The following is an 18,008-nucleotide window of genomic DNA, read 5'->3' as shown; positions in this document are numbered from 1 at the left end:
CTAGTGGGTGTGACGATATCCCAGCAGAACTATTCAGATCCCTCAAGGATGATGCCATCAAGGTTTTTTCTTTCATTATGTCAGCAAATCTGGAAGACCCAGCAGTGGCGACAGGATTGGAAAAGGGCAATCCTCATCCCAATCCCCGAGAAAAGTAGTACCAAAGAATGTACTAACCATTGGACAGTTGCACTTGTCTCCCATGCTAGTAAAGCCATACTTAAAATCTTGCATGCTAGGCTTCAGCATTATGCGAACCAAGAACTTCCAGATGTCCAAGCTGGGTTTAGAAAAGGAAGAGGAACCAGAGATCAATTTGCCAACATTCACTGGATTATAGAGAAAGCGAGGGAATTTCAGAAAAACATCTATCTCTGTTTCATCAATTATGCTAGAGCCTTTGTGTGGATCCTGACAAACTGTGGGAAGTTCTTAGAGAGATGGGAATACCAGACCATCTTACCTATCTCCTGAGAAACCTGTGGGGACAACTGATTGGTTCAAGATTGAGAGAGGAGCACGGCGGGGCTGTCCGCTGTCGCCCTGTCTGTTTAACCAGATGCTGAGCACATCATGAGAAATGCTCGACTGGATGAGTTACAGCTGAAACCAAGATAGGTGGGAGAGACATCAACAACCTCAGATACGCGGATGTTACCACTCTAATGGCAGAAAGCAAAGAGGAACCAAATTAAGCTGAGGCATAAGGTTTGTGTTGAATTTTGAGATAATTACTACAGCAGAATTATGTGTTAAGGTCATGATCTCTGGAATCTTGGTCTGTATCCTTTAGGAAAAATTAAAAAGAAATATGAGAGTAAGAAAGTAATAAATTCAGTGTAGTGATTATGAATGTGACATCATAGTAAAATATTGGTTAAGGGAAGTCTTCACCGAGATTTTTATACCTGATTTTCCTGTCTGTATGCTTGCCCTATTAACCTGACAATGGAATTTAACTTACTTTTCTTTACCACCTGTCATTGTCCTTCCAGGCATTCTCCTTGTTGACTGTATTAAAAGTTTTTTGTTTCTTGGGCTTTCTCTCATTTCCGAGCACTTATCCATGATGTCTCTGATGCCAGAGTTTGCTGCATCACCCATCCCACACAGTGTTTTTTGTAATAAAAAAAAATTAACAAATTTAAATACATGTTCACATATTACTTTATAATAAGATCTTTCAATCTGTTTCCCTCAGTTAAAGTTAGATAGTTCCTTATTTGTGTTCCCAAAGCACCTATACAGGTTTTCATAGAAAAATTTTTTGTTTACAGGTATTTTTCCTAACTAGACTGTAAGCTTGTTCAAGACTTGGAGCTGTTACTCAGTTTTTGTGTTCATTATCACAGTTTTTGACATAATTCATATAGTAAACCCTTAGCATGTTCATTGAAATGTAAAGAGAGATCAGTCAGGGGCCTAAAAAAAACTAGTCCAGAGCTTAAACTAACAAGATGATAGGAAGAACAGCAAAAAACATGAAAACCATGTGAAGAATGGGTAGAAAGTGATGATATGCAGAACAAAGGAGAGAACAACTTGGAAAGTCATTTTTATTTATTTTTTTTTTCTTTTCATTTTTAAATATTACTGATTAAGTTGATTAAAATGTGCTTCTCCTCAGGTAGAAATGTCCTAGCAGCACTTTAAAATATGCTGCTGGAACCTTGGGAGATAGATTTCAAAATCAAACTACATTTGTTTGCTATCAGGAAAAGGACCACTCTGCCATGGATTGTGTTTCTATTCCCTGGGAATAGGATTCCATGCCTGAGCCAACATTTCCAGCATTATAGACAGTAAATGATTTTAGAGTAGGTTCCTTCCAGAGGTCTTGGTGAAAGAAAACTGCAAGATTAAATATCATCTGTCCTGCCTTGGATATGGTCTGTTTTTTACTGCTTCTTATCTATCTAAATTTTATTTTTAAAAATATGTTTCACTTGTAAGTTGTCCTAGTGTTGTTTCTGTGACCGTTTAAAAAGCTCCGAGCCTTTTCTCTTATTCCTTCCCTTTTGTAATTACCATTCATCCCACCTGGATCAGGGGCCACTTTACCAGTCTTTGAAGTTGTTTGTTGGTTAAGATTATCTCGAGTTTGAGGTTCTGTGAATTCTTCTGTGATTATTTTGACTTACTGTGTTTGGCTTTGAAATATTATAGTTAGATGTTAGGAATGTTAGACCTTAGGAATTCTTGGCTAGTCCTAATTAAGTAATGACGATGTTTACTGGGAAGATCCAGCCAACTTGGTGCTTCTATTCTGCTTCTCAGTTTAATTCCTGTCACTACATTCTGAGGCCAACTCGCTCTCTCTTTTTCTTTTGCAGTGGAGGGGGTGTCAGGCTGATAGAATTAGTGTATGCTAACCTATGTAATATATATATGTATGTATGTGTGTATATTTATATATATTCTGATTTGTGCTTATGGAGTCAAATCAAATAAAAAATGTCTTAGTTACCTGTTTTAGATCTGTGTTCAAAAAGGCTTAAGACACATTGCTTTTATTAAATACATATTTCATGTATTTTTCTTGGTGAAATCTCGACTTTTGCTTCTCCTTTGTTAAAATATCTGGTATGAGAGTTGAGGAATAAGGTGGTCAATTAAAATGGATGTAAACCCTTTGTATGTTTGCTTGAAAAAAGCTGAAAATTATATGTACCAAATCTTTGAACAAATTTTATATGTAATGTAGAGTGAAGCATGATTTTGTTTTTAAATTAGTTTTTAAAATTTTTGTTTACTGAGTTGACTTCAATATATATGGTATAACCAGTAATTTTAATACATTTTGGCCAAGTGTTGACATATCCCTTTTGATAAAAAGTAGATTTCTAGGTTCCTTTGATTCTTACTTATTCTCTTCCGGGGGTAATGTGAATATCTTACCCTTTCATATCCATCCATTCTTATATTCATTAGTGTCAGCATTCTCTCAGAATACACCCTTTAACTACTTCTCCATCACTTCTACCATATCACTGTATTCTGAGCCACCATCATCTCTCACCAACCTGTTTCCCTGCTTCCACTCTTGTCCCCTCTTGTCCATTCCTTACAGCTTAGCTGCAGTCATATTAAATGTATACTTACAGGAAATATGCCAAATTATGTCACTCTTAAACTGCCCCCCAAATCCTCCTCTTCTTTTTTTTTTTTTAAAGCCATACTGTGTGGCTTGCAGGATTTTAGTTCCCCAACCAGGGACTGAACCTGGGTTTCAAATCCAATTCAGATGAGTAGTCAGTGGGAGCTAATTATAACAATGATAGTTCCTAGTATTATAGTTGATAAAATAATGATAAAGGTGATTGGGTTTTATTAGTTGGGGAAGGACATGAACCAACATTTTCGGGGTACAGGCCTAATAGCTTAATTAGCTGACCTTACTACTTCCTGTTAAAGTCTGAGCAACAGCTGCTCAGCTAAATATGAACTGTAGTCTGAAGACAACTTCTGCTTTGTTGTATGTTTTTAGGCTATAAATCTCTTTAGGTGTGAAATATAGAAAGATATTTTTAAAGGAACTATTAATTTGTTAGAACATACTTAATCTTCTTTGGGCAGCAGACTCCCTGATGAAGCTATTCTGTAACTCTGAAAGTAATTTTAGGGGCTAGAATCCCACACACCTATCCACCAACCGCCTAAGTAGCCCCTAACAGGGAAAAGAACTTTTTTTTTTTTTTTTAATGAGTTTTGTTTCAGCAAAGTGACAGTGGAAAAAAACACTTTATAATCTGCAAATTAAGACTCTTTACACATGAGATTAAAAAGGTTTGGTTTGAAAAACTTAAGGATACATTTAATTCCCTTTACTACTACATTTAATTCACAGTTACTACTGAGTTCTAATTCTAAAAAAGGAAAAACACAAGAAAATGGCATGAAACTTATAGAATTCAAAAAAATTTCAGGAGAGTACCAGGATATCTCTCATCAATTTTACATACATAAGTTAACTCAAATGGAGCAAAGTGAACTCTTCTTTTGACAGTTCTGATATAACATTTATCATAAAAGCCAACTGACAGATTCTTAGAATTCTGAAATTAATTGTACAGAATAAAAGACTTCATTCTACAATAGACTGATTCCAGATTGTAAACGGAGTACATCAAGGCTGTATATTGTCACCCTGCTTATTTAACATATATGTAGAATAATCATGTGAAATGCCAGGCTGGATGAAGCAGAAGCTGGAATCAAGATTGCTGAGAGAAATACCAATAACCTCAGATATGCAGAGGACACCACCGTTATGGCAGAAAGTGAAGAGGAGCTAAAGAGCCTCTTGATGAAAGTGAAATAAGAGAGTGAAAAAGCTGGCTTAAAACTCAGCATTCAAAAAACAAAGATCATGGCATCAAGTCCCACCACTTCATGGCAACTAGATGGGGAAACAATGGAAATTTAGTGACAGACTTTATTTTCTTGGGCTCTCAAATCACTGCAGACGGTGACTGCAGCCAAGAAATTAAAAGACACTTGCTTCTTGGAAGAAAAGCTCTGACCAACCTAGACAGCATATTAAAAAGCAGAGACATTACTTTGCCAACAAAGATCTGTCTAATCAAAGCTATGGTTTTTCCAGTAGTCATGTATGGATGTGAGAGTTGGACCATAAACATGTCTGAGTGCTGAAGAATTGATGCTTTTGAACTGTGGTGTTGGAGAAGACTTTTGAGAGTCCCTTGGGCTGCAAGGAGATCAAACCAGTCAATCCTAAAGGAAATCAATTCTGAATATTCGTTGGAAGGACTGAAGCTGAAGCTCCAGTACTTTGGCCACCTGATACAAAGAACTGACTCATTGGAAAAGACCCTGATGCTGAGAAAGATTGAAGGCAGGAGGAGAAGGGGATGACAGAGGATGAGATGGTTGGATGGCATCACCGAGTCGACGGACATGAGTTTGAGCAAGATCCAGGAGTTGGTGATGGCATGCTGCAGTCCATGGGGTTGCAGAGTCGGACAAGACTGAGCTCCTGAACTGAACCTAACTGAATATTATGCAAAGAGGTTTTACTTTTAAACATGTAAAATGCCTAGACAGAGGAAGACAAAAATGTTCCTCTTCCATCAATACCAAATTTGCCCAGACTCCCTGGGTGTTTGCCAGAGGGAGAGAAAACACAAATATGTAGCATCTCAGTTTCCTACAAATTTAGCAAGGAACTTCTGGTATTGAGTGATTATTAAATAGCTTGGGTGATTTCAACAGACTTGCACATCACATTTGGGCTTTAAAGCCTGCAGTCTATCAGTTTACCATATCTACTGGTAAATGGTAGTAACTACAGTCTTTATTTTGAAATGAGAGGAAATTGTTTATTCTTACAGTGGCAAAAAAATACACTTATTCATAGTGTACCAGATGGATGTCAAATTTGATTAATTTTTCCCCCAATTTTTTTGTGAAAGCATGTAGTTACTGTGTGTTCAAGTCTTTACAAATCTCTCCTGTCATGACATTTCAGTTGACTTTGAATTACAAAGTGTATTACTAGGGATAGACACATTGACCTTAAGTAAATAACCTGTCAGTTTTGGAATTTTTATAGAGGTCATGTTGGGGGAAAGCACAGATTTAGCAGTTACCTTGATGAATGCTCAGAATTGCTAGTGTTGGATGTGATAAAGACTTAAAACACAAGAGTAAGCAGGTTATTTAGTGAAGATCATAAATTTACACCAGGATGATGAATGAAAAATTTATCCTACTGTTAACATGAGCGAGAGCTTGTGACTTGAGATAAAATTTCCAGTATGCTATTCATGGGCTCAAAAAGTGCTTTATCTCAATAAACTTAGCTTATCAGTGAAGATGATATACTCTGCAAAACAGCTAGTTTAGAAAGTAGATATAGTGATGTCAGAGACACTCCTGGATATGAATAAGAATCCTCAGATACTTGAGGATTATTTGTACTGAATAATAATTATTCATATTGAATAATATTGAAGATGCATGTGAAGATTTTGAATAGTTAAACCCAAACATGTTTTAAAAAATCTTTGTATGGGAAAATATTTTGGGTTGCCATTTTTCAAGAATAGTGATCCTTTTTTCTTTTAAAGGAACTGGAATCTTTGCATACAATAGAGCTTTAAGTTTCTCCTCCTACTTTCAGGACCTGCAAGTAAACATTTACTACTACACTGTCGCGAGTTTCTCACCTGTCCCGTTAATCTTTAGTTGACCTGTTTCTTTATCTTAGCAATACTTCATTTTATGTTTTTTACATAGGAGTAAGGTAAAGCTTGACATTTTCCAAAATATTATTCTTGATGAAAGTAATATTTTTGTTTAGGTGACAAACAGCATGTTTGGTGCTTCAAGAAAGAAGTTTGTAGAGGGGGTCGACAGTGACTACCATGACGAAAACATGTACTACAGCCAGTCTTCTATGTTTCCACATCGGTCAGAAAAAGATGTAAGTTAACCGGTTAAGCTGTATTTACATAGTGTATGTCTGTTTCTTTCTGATTCCTGGAACGCAGTATATGAACTGCAGAGTACCATCTTTGGTTGAGTGACTCTGTTTTAGGCACAGTGGTAGGCCCTTGGGATATCAAAATGATGAACTTTCTAACATTCTAACTGGAGACAAAGTGTCGTATGATTCTCAAGTTGGGATATGGTAATACTGTGCTAGGAAGTATTCAAGACATGAGGTAAACATGATATTACTTCTAGATCATTGATTTTTAAAATTTGTGAAATAAGTTTTCTTATTAAAACAGCACTTTTATAAAGAGCAGAAAGCTGATTTGTACAGATTTAAAACTTTAATGGCAGGCTTCAGTGAAACTTGCTTTGCTGTGTAATATTCTGGTTATAATCCTAGACCTCAGATAGGAAGACATCTCTTCTCTCTTGGCTGTAGGGATGCTGCAGTAGAAAAATATTGAAGAACTATAGTCACACCATGGAAGAGTGTATATTAAAGAAGTATGGATTAAATGCTTTGGCAGGTTATTAGTTCAGTAATCTCATTTGAAATAAAAGGATTTAGAACACAGCCAAGCCATAATTAGCAAGTTGATAAAATATTTTAAAATAAATTCCATTGTTATTCTCAATTTCTGGTAAGCTACTTTAACCTATACACTATATACTGTAGTCAAACCAGTTGCATTCTTGTATCTTGTACTTGGCAAACTTTTTCCTCCCCTTTCAAACTTTTATAAACTTGTTATTCCTAATTTCCCTATCTGTATAGCAATTTAGTCTAGGGATTAACCTAATGAGATTCTTACTGATGTTTTAAAACACTTACAAAATTTTAAGATATATAACAAATGCCCTCATTTTTCATTAAAGTTAATCATTAGTAAATTACTTCCTATATCTTTTAGAATTTTACAAATAGGCTTACTCAAGTTTTAAGCTAGAATTTTGATGGGTTTTTTTTTTTTTTTTTCTATCTTGATGTTACTCCTTTTTGTTTATTTGACAGTTGTGTCATTTTGGCAACTAACTATTAAACACATTGTTAGAACTCTTCAAATTCAGTGTTTGGTAGTTTTCTTTGTGCAATTGAGTAGCTCACAGAATAGTGTCATCTGATTAATTTTCTGTTGTTTTCCTGCCTTTCTAGCTGTTTGCTATTTGATGTAAATTATAATTGAAATTTTTTTACATAAAATTCTAAGGTTAAGTTTTGATATTACTGTTAATAGTTTGGGATGTCTTTCCGGTAGCATCATTGCAGAAACTGATTTGTGTGGTGTGTTACTGTGATTGTATAGTACAAGTTAAGATTGATGCAAAAATATGGTGCACTATTGCTTATTGATGAAAAGCATTCATTCTGATGAGGAAGATAAGAAGCTGTCTAACTGAAATTCTTTTTTTTTTTTCCATTTATTTTTATTAGTTGGAGGCTAATTATTTTACAATATAGTAGTGGTTTTTAGAAGGATGGTAACAATAACTGAAATTCTTAAAGCATTTGCAGAGAATGAATGACAGAGATGTCTGTCTTCTGAGGAACAGAAATATTGTATGTCAAAACTTTTTAGTCAGAATTATTATACACATGCATATGCATATGTTGGTTACTACAGATTAGTTGTTTGTCACAGAAATAACAGAATGATTTGCTTCAGAAAAACTTCTTTTAAAAACTAATTAAGAAGGTAGTAAGACATAGGGATTAAGGATTTGGGCTCTGACACAGTACAGAGAGGGATTTGGATCTTGGCTTTGCCTATTAGTTTTCTCATCTGAAAATGGAAATAATAATACTGTAGGCTACTTACGAATTTCTGCTATTGCTGAATCTTTTTTCATTACAAAACAGTACAGAGATACTGCACAAATTTTAGAAAATAAGCATGGAGCAAGGAGAGGAAAAATTACCTGTAATGATGCCAGCTGGGAGTAATTTACTGCTAAACTTTGTGATTTTATACTTCAAATATTTTTATTTAAAAATATATTTAGTTGAATCTCTGAGCCTTATTGACATATTTTTCACTAGAAAGTTTGTACCAATTTTTACTATCAGCACTCTCTGTGCCCTTAAGAATACCACCTATTACTTTTAAATTTTGCCAGTAGATGAAAGAAACTTATTGTTTTAACATAATGTGCATTAAAATATTGTTGAATTTACACACACACACCAGTGATATTTTTTTCTGTGTAATTGGCCATTTTCATTTCTTCCTTTGTGGATTACTGCTTTTATGCCATTTTCTATTTCTCTGTTGAAATGATACGTCTTATTTATTTGTTAGTGTTTCCCATATATTAAGATTATAACCTTCTGTTATTTGTCACAATTTTTTCTTTTTCAGTTTTTTGCTTTCAGACTGTTTTTTATTTTTTAATATAAGAATATTTATTGCATTTGACTCATACGTTTTGTGTGACTTTATGGTTTTAACGATTTCTGTATTTGAGGTCATACCTCTGGAAGACTTTTCCCAATGACTTTCTTCTACCACTTTTGTACTTAATTCTTCACATATAACTTCATTAGAAATGTATTTTGAATAGAGGTGTGAATTTGTGGTGCCTTTCTTGCTGCCCATATCCACTAAGGCTATCTGGTATTCAGTTGTCCCAAAACATTTTTTTATAGTTTAGGTCACAGGTTAGAAGACTTTTCCATAAAGAGCCAGACAGTAAACATTTCAGGCTTTGTGGGCCTGCTGCTCCTGCTGCTAAGTCGCGTCAGTCTTGTCCGACTCTGTGCGACCCCATAGACAGCACCTCACCAGGCTCCTCTGTCCCTGGGACTCTCCAGGCAAGAATACTGGAGTGGGTTGCCATTTCCTTCTCCTAGAGGGTAAATAAAGGATAATATGTAGGTATTTATATAACCATTTAAAACATGGAAAACCATTCTTAATTTATGCATCCTACAAATATAAGCACTGTACTGGATTTGGCCTGCATTCAGTAAATTGCCCACCCCTGAGTTAGACTATTCATTTAAGCTAATTGGAATTCTCCCTTAATATATACTAAGATCTGATGCGTTTGGCCTATTCCTAAACTCTTGTTCTGTTTATCACACTAATTCTGTGGAAGAACTGCAACATAGTTGAACTGCTGTAGCTTTATAGGCAATTTTCATGTCTTTAGGTAAGATCTTTCACATCCTTCACAACAATGTTTTTGACTATTACACATTTATACTGGTATTTACCTTATTTCAAAAGTGTGTGTTTCTTTTATTTCTGCTCTTTATGCCCTTTAGTAAGTAGGGTTTTATGGTAGCCATTTTCATTTTTCTAATTGCTTTTTACTGATGTATGGAATAGTTGGTATGTATATATATTTATTTTATAACCAGCTACCTGCCAAAACTCTTTTATTATTTTTTGATTGAGACTATGGACTCTGGAAACTCTACTTTATCATGAATTTATATCTCAGTCACATGGTTTACTAGCTGTGTCCTTAGGCAGGTTGCTCAGTCTCTGTGTCTGAGTTTTCTCAGTAATACATGACTCATGGGTGTTTTTAAGGACTGAATGAATAGCTATATGCAAAACTTAAAGACCAAATAGTAAATATTAAGTGTGGCTGCTGATATGAATAATTATGACATTCCATTTAATTCTTTTTGGTTTTTTTCAGTAGTTGTGTATATCATCTGCAGATAATGATTATTTTGTGCTTTATAAGGCTTTTGAAAAGAAAAAAATTTTAACATAATAACTGGGACATTTTTGTAATTTTTTTTTCTCCCTGGTGAGAAAATAATTTTAAATTGTAATTTATGATAAAGAAAACTGGCCAGTAGTTGAGTGAATCTTTGATCCAACTATCCAAAAAAAAAAAATCTCAGACGCAAAAAGACCCCCAAAACCTAACTGATTCCTATCTGCCCAAACTGTAGAGCATGAAACTTGTGTTTTCATCATATGCATGATTGTAGAAGTATTTGGGAAACTGTTCTTTGTAAGATTGTGTGCTGATTAAATTGCTAAATGTTTCTTTAGGACTACTTCATATTTTCCAAGATCACTTATTTCAAGAGATGCTTGTACATGTCCTTTTATAAAATGCTGAGTTTCCTGGTTTTAAGATATAAAAGTAATTTTATAAATACTGCAGACACATTACTTAAATGTTTTCACAAGATTAAGTAAATCACAGGCAGATGTGAGCTTGATTTTTCCCTTTCCGTTTTTTGAATCTTAGTGCTACCATTTATTAGCTCTGAGGCTTTGGGCAGTTCTGGCAGGGGAATCTTATAGAAAATGAAAAAATATTCATATAAGACATAATAGACAACTCTTTGTGGACAATATAATCTAAGCAATTTAGGGTTTTCTTTAAAAATATATCTGTAATAAATGTAATAAATTGCTCACATTTTCTAATCTAAGTCTTTGTTGTACTCATTTGATAACTTACTTAAGCTTAAATAAGCATTTTGGAAGCACAAACTTGTGGGAATCCCTTTTTCCTTGTTTTAATATGTGCTGTAAAGACATACAAAATGTTGCACCTATCCATCCTTACTTTTATTTAAAAAAGTAACTCTTAAAACCTATTAGAGTAAGCTACGTCCCATTTTGACAAATAACAACCATTTTGAACTCCTACCTTTCATACATGTGTTCAGTTCAGTTCAGTTCAGTCGCTCAGTCATGTCCGACTCTTTGCGACCCCATGAATCGCAGCACGCCAGGCCTCCCTGTCCATCACCAACTCCCGGAGTTTACTCAAACTCATGCCCATCGAGTCGGTGATGCCATCCAGCCATCTCATCCTCTGTCGTCCCCTTCTCCTGCCCCCAATCCCTCCCAGCATCAGGGTCTCTTCTAATGAGTCAACTCTTCGAATGAGGTGGCCAAAGTATTGGAGTTTCAGCTTCAGCATCAGTCCTTTCAGTGAACACCCAGGACTGATCTCCTTTAGGATGGACTGGTTGGATCTCCTTGCAGTCCAAGGGACTCTCAAGAGTCTTCTCCAACATACTTGTGTTAGCCTATAGAAATTATGGCAACTAGGATTTCTCCCAGGCCAATTAATAATCGATAGTTTATTAAAATCTAGTCTAAAATAAGGATACGATCTATCACCATTATTGTTGTCATCTTCATGATTAGTATTTCATTACATATGGAGGCATGCTGGCTGACTCTCCAGCTCTTTGAATTTGTTTCTGTCGCAGGAGCTTGCACTTTTCACATAGTTTGTTCTCACTCCATCCATGTACCTGCTGAAATATTTCACGTGAGAAGCCTCTCTGATCACTCTTTTCCTAAGTAGTCTTGTATATAATTTCAGTACTACTTTTGCTGTACCTTCTAACTTCTTTCTTGCATTTTAACAGTTAAAACACCGAGCTCTACCTGATATATATATTTGTTAATTATTTGTTATCCTGTCTACTGCAGTAGAATTCGTTTAACAAAGGCAAGGACTTTGCCTCTCTAGTTTACTGCTTTGTTCTTAGAACTTACAATAGGTGTAGGAGATAACAGACTCTTACTGAGTCTTTGTTAGAGAAAGGGAAGGAAATGAGTTGATATTGAAAATAACAAAGTTAACGTTATTTGCAGATGATATGATTGTTTACCTAAAAATCTTTCAAAATAACCTTTAAATTTTTTAATAGAAAATTTGAATGTGTATAAATATTTCAAAATTTTATGACAGCAGTAACCTAATGAGTTAAATGTAAATAAATCAGACTCTAAAGAAATTAGAATTAAATATCAAATCACTTGAAGGGAATGTTCTAAAATCTCCATTTCATTGACAAATAATCTTCAGACTGTATTTTAAAGATAAAGTTCTATTTATAAAAGGGAGTTAAAATGATACACTTAAAAGGTATAACAAATTTTGATATATCTACAAAAATAATTGCAATATGTTTATTCACTAATAACAATCATAAAAATCCATAGTCAGAAAATACCATTTCATTCTATCAGTGGTAGAGAGGGTCTTTTGTTGTTTTTTGATTTTTTGTTTGCTTTTAAGTGGAGAGTAGTCATTGTCTGTAAGGGAACATTGAAGTATCTTGCTGTGGAAGCATAATTAATACAGACTTTGTAGGAAATGGTTTAGTGGTACATATTAAGAGCCTTTATCATGCCTTTCTATAAATTTGTGCTTTGACTCTGACCAGAAATTTAGATAATATAAAGATGTTCATTGCCATACTCTTTTTAGTAAAGATTTTGAGTGTTAAATGTTCAAATGGAATGTATTACATTGACTATTTCAGCATATATTATATTTTTTAAAAATGTTATTTTTGAAAACTTAATGTTTTAATCAAAATTGCTTAAAACACCTGGTAAACTCATAATTTGTTATTGGTTTGTGATTTATAAACTACCGAGGCCCAATGACTTAATGACTGTTTTGTTTTTCTGCCTGCATCCACCTTTGTCCCATTTTTCTTTTTGTCTTTTTAATATATTATTTTATCATAGTCTTTCCTTTTGTTTGCTAGATTTCATTATGACTTCACTGGTTTCTTATTTTTTTAACCATACTATTTTTAATTTTTAAATATTTTTCAGATTCTATCTAGATTTAAAACTTTCTTTCCCTTTGTTTCTTTTTCTGTTTGTAGATATTATATAGTCAGAGTCATATATCTTTGCTGTTTTTGTCCTAGAAAAAAATGACAATGCTAGGAATTACATTGTCACCATGCCTTTTAAGTTTATTGTACAATGGATTTTTAAGGAACACTTAAAAATTTATTTCACTTTTAAACTTTGTTGTATTTTGAACTCATTTGTTATGGAGAAAATTATTTCTTGACCAAATTGATTTCAATGTTTCTTAAAATAGGTTTTGTGACTGAAGGCACATTTGTTGGAGGGAATGTTTGTGAGAGGGGGCCACTGTTGGGAAGCACAGGGGACAGAATAATTAACGCCTCTCTGCTGTTATGGATGCTGGGGCAGTTTGCCTGTTATTAGGCAAAGGAGCCAGATTTGCCTGTTATAAAGTTTTCAAATACACATTATGTAAAACAAAATAATCTTAGACTTTTTTGGTCATGATTTTCAGAATTATATCTAGTAACAGTGGAAATGACTTAAAAACACAGTTTCTGACTTGTTGATTTCCTTGGCTTTCTGTATATTGAGCAAAAGGATAAAGGAGCTTTTTGTTGAGTGAGGAATATGACTTGAATTACATTACTATTTCCTTTAGTTGTTCCTGGTTTTTAGTGTTGTTTTTTGACTGAAATGTGTGTTGTAGACTGAGAAATGAAGAAGAATATAATTGTTATGATGGTTTTAGACTGGAAACACAGTAACCTACTTACTGGTTGATTATGTGACATTTTACCTAGAATTAGTTTGATAAACTTTTCTTCTTAGGCAAAAATGAATATAAAAGTAGGGTACTAGTGATTGCTCAGTGGCAAAAAATCTGCCTGCTAATGCAGGAGGCACAGGTTCAATTCCTGGGTCAGAAAGATCCCCTGGAGAAGGAAATGGCAACCCACTCCAGTATTCTTGCCTGGGAAATCCCCCGGACAGAGGAGCCTGGCGGGCTTCAGTATGTGAGGTCGCAAGAGTCGGACTCAACTTAGCAACTAAACAACAACAAAGTATGTCTCTTGATCTAAAGTTCTATATTTTTCTAAGACATTTATCTGTATATAGTTAACTTTCAACATTTAAAAAAATTGTATAAATGTTCTGTTGTCTGCTAGTTATAGTTATTTCTGTGCCAGTGTACATTTCTTGAACATTTTTTTGTTCTTACAAATACCATTTCTACCCCGTATTCCTTCATTGTGTGTTAAATCTATTTTAAAATCTGTTTTTACCACTAATATATTTAATGAAGCATGCTTTCAGAGTTTAAAAACACATACCACTTGGGCTTCCCTGGTGTCTCAGATGGTACGGAACCTCCCTACAATGAAGGAGATCTGGGTTTGATCCCTGGATTGGGAAGATCCCCTGGAGAAGGGAATGGCTGCCCACTCCAGTATTCTTGCCTGGAGAATTCCATGGACAGAGGCGCCTGGTGGGCCATAGCCCATGGGATCACAAAGAGTCGGACACAACCAAGCGACTAACACAGACCAATAGGATTGATTTCATAAGAAGTTATATATTTGCATTTCTGACACATTTTGAAGTCATTTTAATATATGTTTAGCTGATCAATGCTTATTTTACTTGGATGATTGTAAGGTTATGAACTATTAAAGTGCTTTCATATTTCTGTAAAGCAGCATTTACTAACCTTCCTCATGTACTCATACATAGAGGGAATTATAATATTTAACGTGGCACACTGGTGGTTGGGTCACCCCACTGCTCTTTGACTCCAGTGTTTTTGGCCCAGGGATCCATTTCTTCCTTTACCTCCATGGTGTGTCTCCTCCTCTGCGTTCTCTTCAGTACTGAGAGGGGTGATACCTGTAACTAACTTGTGAATGTATAACCTTTGTGAGAAAGTAGATAAAATGTCTGTTCTTTGGAGTTATGTACACAGTAAGCATATACATTTCTGGGAAAAGTAAAATTTCAGTGGTCCATTCTAGAATATTTACATTATGTATCATTCCAAGACATGGGTTCATGTTGGCCAGCATCTTATATGTGAAGCCTGCAGAAACTATTCCCTTTTACTTTTGTTTATAGATTATAATGATAACAGAAAATCATGATTATTAAGGCCTTCTGTCACCAACTGAAGCTTCAGTATACATTTTCTTTGATCTTTTTCTTGCAAGTTGGAAATGAACTTTTAATGTGCTTAAAATATTTGCGGTTATGTAATAGTAATGATAATTGTATGTAACAGAAGAACTTGGTCAGGCATAAAATGCATATTCTTTTAGTTTAATTGTTTATATTGTTTACCCTTCATATTTCAGAAGGAATATTTATAAGGTTTGATGCTTCTTCAGAAAATGTGTTGCTGTATTTAAATATAGTGTTTAGTGTGAACTTAGCTATACCCCAGAAGAGTCTGCTGTGTGTCATTAGTTTAAAACTACTATTGTATAAAAACTTTCCTCAATTTCATAATAATTAAAATAATTCAGAATTTCAGCATCAAGATGGCAGGAAATATATATTGTATAAGACTCTACTGTTAAAATATTTCTCCTCCTGGCTTCTTAATGTGGTCAATGTCAACCCAGTTCTTACACTGGAAACCAGAGTGGATGGGTCTCCATCCACCTCCTTTCCTCTTTACCTCAGCCATTTCAGTAAGGCTCCTTTTTAGTCCCGCTTCTGTTCTAGCTTAATATCTTACCATTTCCATCCAGTTATGCTATTGGAATTATCTTCCCAAAGCACACAGTTTGATCATGTCACTTCCCAGCTTAAAATTATTTTTTCTGGGATATCTCTGGTAGGCTGGTGGTTAAGACTCCGGGCTTCCAAAGCAGGGAGCCTGGGTTTGATCCTTGCTCTAGGAAGTGGGATCCTACATGCCACGCAATGTGGCTCCCGAAGAAAGGGTTAAAAATTATTTTTTCTCTTTATTGCCATAGTTAGTAGCCATCTTTGCATAGCATTTAAGAAGACCATTTACATCTGGCCCCATCATACTCTTTATTTCCCATTCTTCTGTGCCCCGGTGTGCATAGGGTGGGCCTTATCTCTTTTCCCTAATTACTCTATTGTTCGGTCACTGTTGTTTTCTGTATTTTATTTTCTAATCATGTCACTAGCTTTTATCACACTCGCTGCATATTCTTTCCCTGGAAGACCCACATCAGATGTTAAACTCTGGGAAGTATTCGACCCTTTTTTAGAAATACTTTCCTCCAGTGTTGCTTTATACTTCCTTTAGAGCATTTACCACACTATGCCTTGGAACATAATTAGTTGTATTTAATATAATTCATTCTGTTCTTTCACTAGATTATAACCCTTTTGATGACATGACTCATATGTTATTTAATTAAGGTGTTTTGATGGTTGCTTAATATAAGACAGGGAATACACAAACATACACTTACACATACACATTTTCATTTACTCAGTTTAAACATCTAGCTTTTTTATAGCACTGCTACATGCAGTGCTAGTCTCTATGAGGAAATAAAAAATGAATATGACATGTTCCATGAATATAACATCCTTCAAAGAATTTTATTCTGGGGGGCGGGAAATGATGCAGTAGATTGAAGGGCATTGTGTACCAATGCTATGCGTGTACATACAATGTACATTATATACCACGTATAAATATTTTTGTAAGTATTTTGGGTTTGTCCTTTGGTGTTGTACCATGTCCCCATGTATATGGTTGTGTGTGTATGTCTGTTAGATTTTTCTACCCACTTAATACACATCAATTATTTCTATATAAAAATCAGTGGCTATTATAAAATAGAAAGCTTTTCTATTTAGATAATTTCATTTTCAATAAATAAAATAATAAACTTTAATAAACTGAATTTAGAACTTAGCTTAATATATTATTTAAGAATCCAGTAATTTTAGTTAAATTAATAGAGACTGACTTGAGGTACTGTCTTCATGTTTTTATTAGCCTAGTTTGCTTTTGTTTTTTTTTTAAGTAAAGTAATGATGCTGTCATAGTTTTATTTAGAGTAATTTGGAGAAAAAACACTTTGTAGTGATCAAAAATTGATTTTATTTGCATAGTTGGATGTCATCCAGTGTGTTATGCTCTTAATTAATGTGGAATTCACTATGCAATGTTTATGTTTTTCTGAAGATTGAGAAGAAATGTGGATTTGACTCACATACTATGATATGTTGTATGTAAAGTGTCAATGCAATGTTCTGTGTACTTTCTTTATGCTCTAATATAATTAATTTGTTTCTAGATGCTGGCATCACCATCTACATCAGGTCAGCTGTCTCAGTTTGGGGCAAGTTTATACGGGCAACAAAGTAAGAATTTTGTATTTATTCTGGGATACTTTATTTAAAGAAAAAATAACTATCAAATAAAGAATAATGCTGCCCTTGTGGGTTTATTCTAGGATTTAAAAGGAAGGATATTTAATTTTCAGTTTTCCTTATTTTACTTAGCAAAACCTCATTATTTCAGACCTTTCTAATTCAAAATTATTTGGATATAGGGTAGATCAAAATTTATTTCTGCATCTTTCGTATCTGTATGTTCCTTTGCAGTAGGTTTGGAGAAGATTTGCTAAACAAATTAAAAATAGACATCCTCTGTGTTTTCAATTAGAGGAGGTTAAAGGATTTTTGATTGGCCAGTTAGGTGGGTTGTTTTGCTTATGTTTTTTGGCCTTATTAATGTAAGCCCATAACCTAGCAGTTTGTGAAATGCTCTCTTTGTTTAGCAAATACTTCTTTACTGTAGCTCAGTCTGGGTATGTAATCTCTGTTTTTGACTCATAGTTCAATGCTTTTTCCATATACAAGATTTTATTTCTTATTTTGTGCTGTATTAACTTTTATAGCGCTTAGCACAGTGCCTAGCGCATAGTAAGCGCTCAATAAATGTTAACTATTATTATGACAAAATTTTTATAAAACTAAATTTAAAATTTTCGCCAATTTTTCAAATTGATTTTC

The 18,008-nt window shown here is 34.3% G+C and overlaps 1 protein-coding gene across 8 annotated transcripts in view; it reads left to right on the top strand.

Moving 5' to 3' along the window:
• Positions 1-18,008, top strand: part of CNOT2 (CCR4-NOT transcription complex subunit 2) — a 120,165-nt gene that overhangs the window by 72,617 nt on the left and 29,540 nt on the right. For 4 of the 8 annotated variants that reach the window (XM_061129984.1, XM_061129976.1, XM_061129973.1 and 1 more), the window contains exons 3-4: positions 6,323-6,445; positions 17,288-17,354. In XM_061129984.1, coding sequence (XP_060985967.1) covers positions 6,323-6,445; positions 17,288-17,354 — 190 coding nt within the window. Of the gene's footprint in view, positions 1-6,322; positions 6,446-17,287; positions 17,355-18,008 lie in introns of those variants that run through there. The other 4 variants (XM_061130012.1, XM_061130002.1, XM_061129994.1 and 1 more) reach the window with 2 other exon arrangements.

This window comes from Dama dama, chromosome 3 (genome assembly GCF_033118175.1).
Source record: "Dama dama isolate Ldn47 chromosome 3, ASM3311817v1, whole genome shotgun sequence".
NCBI classification, from domain to species: domain Eukaryota; kingdom Metazoa; phylum Chordata; class Mammalia; order Artiodactyla; family Cervidae; genus Dama; species Dama dama.
This window is presented reverse-complemented; position numbering and strand designations above follow the sequence as displayed.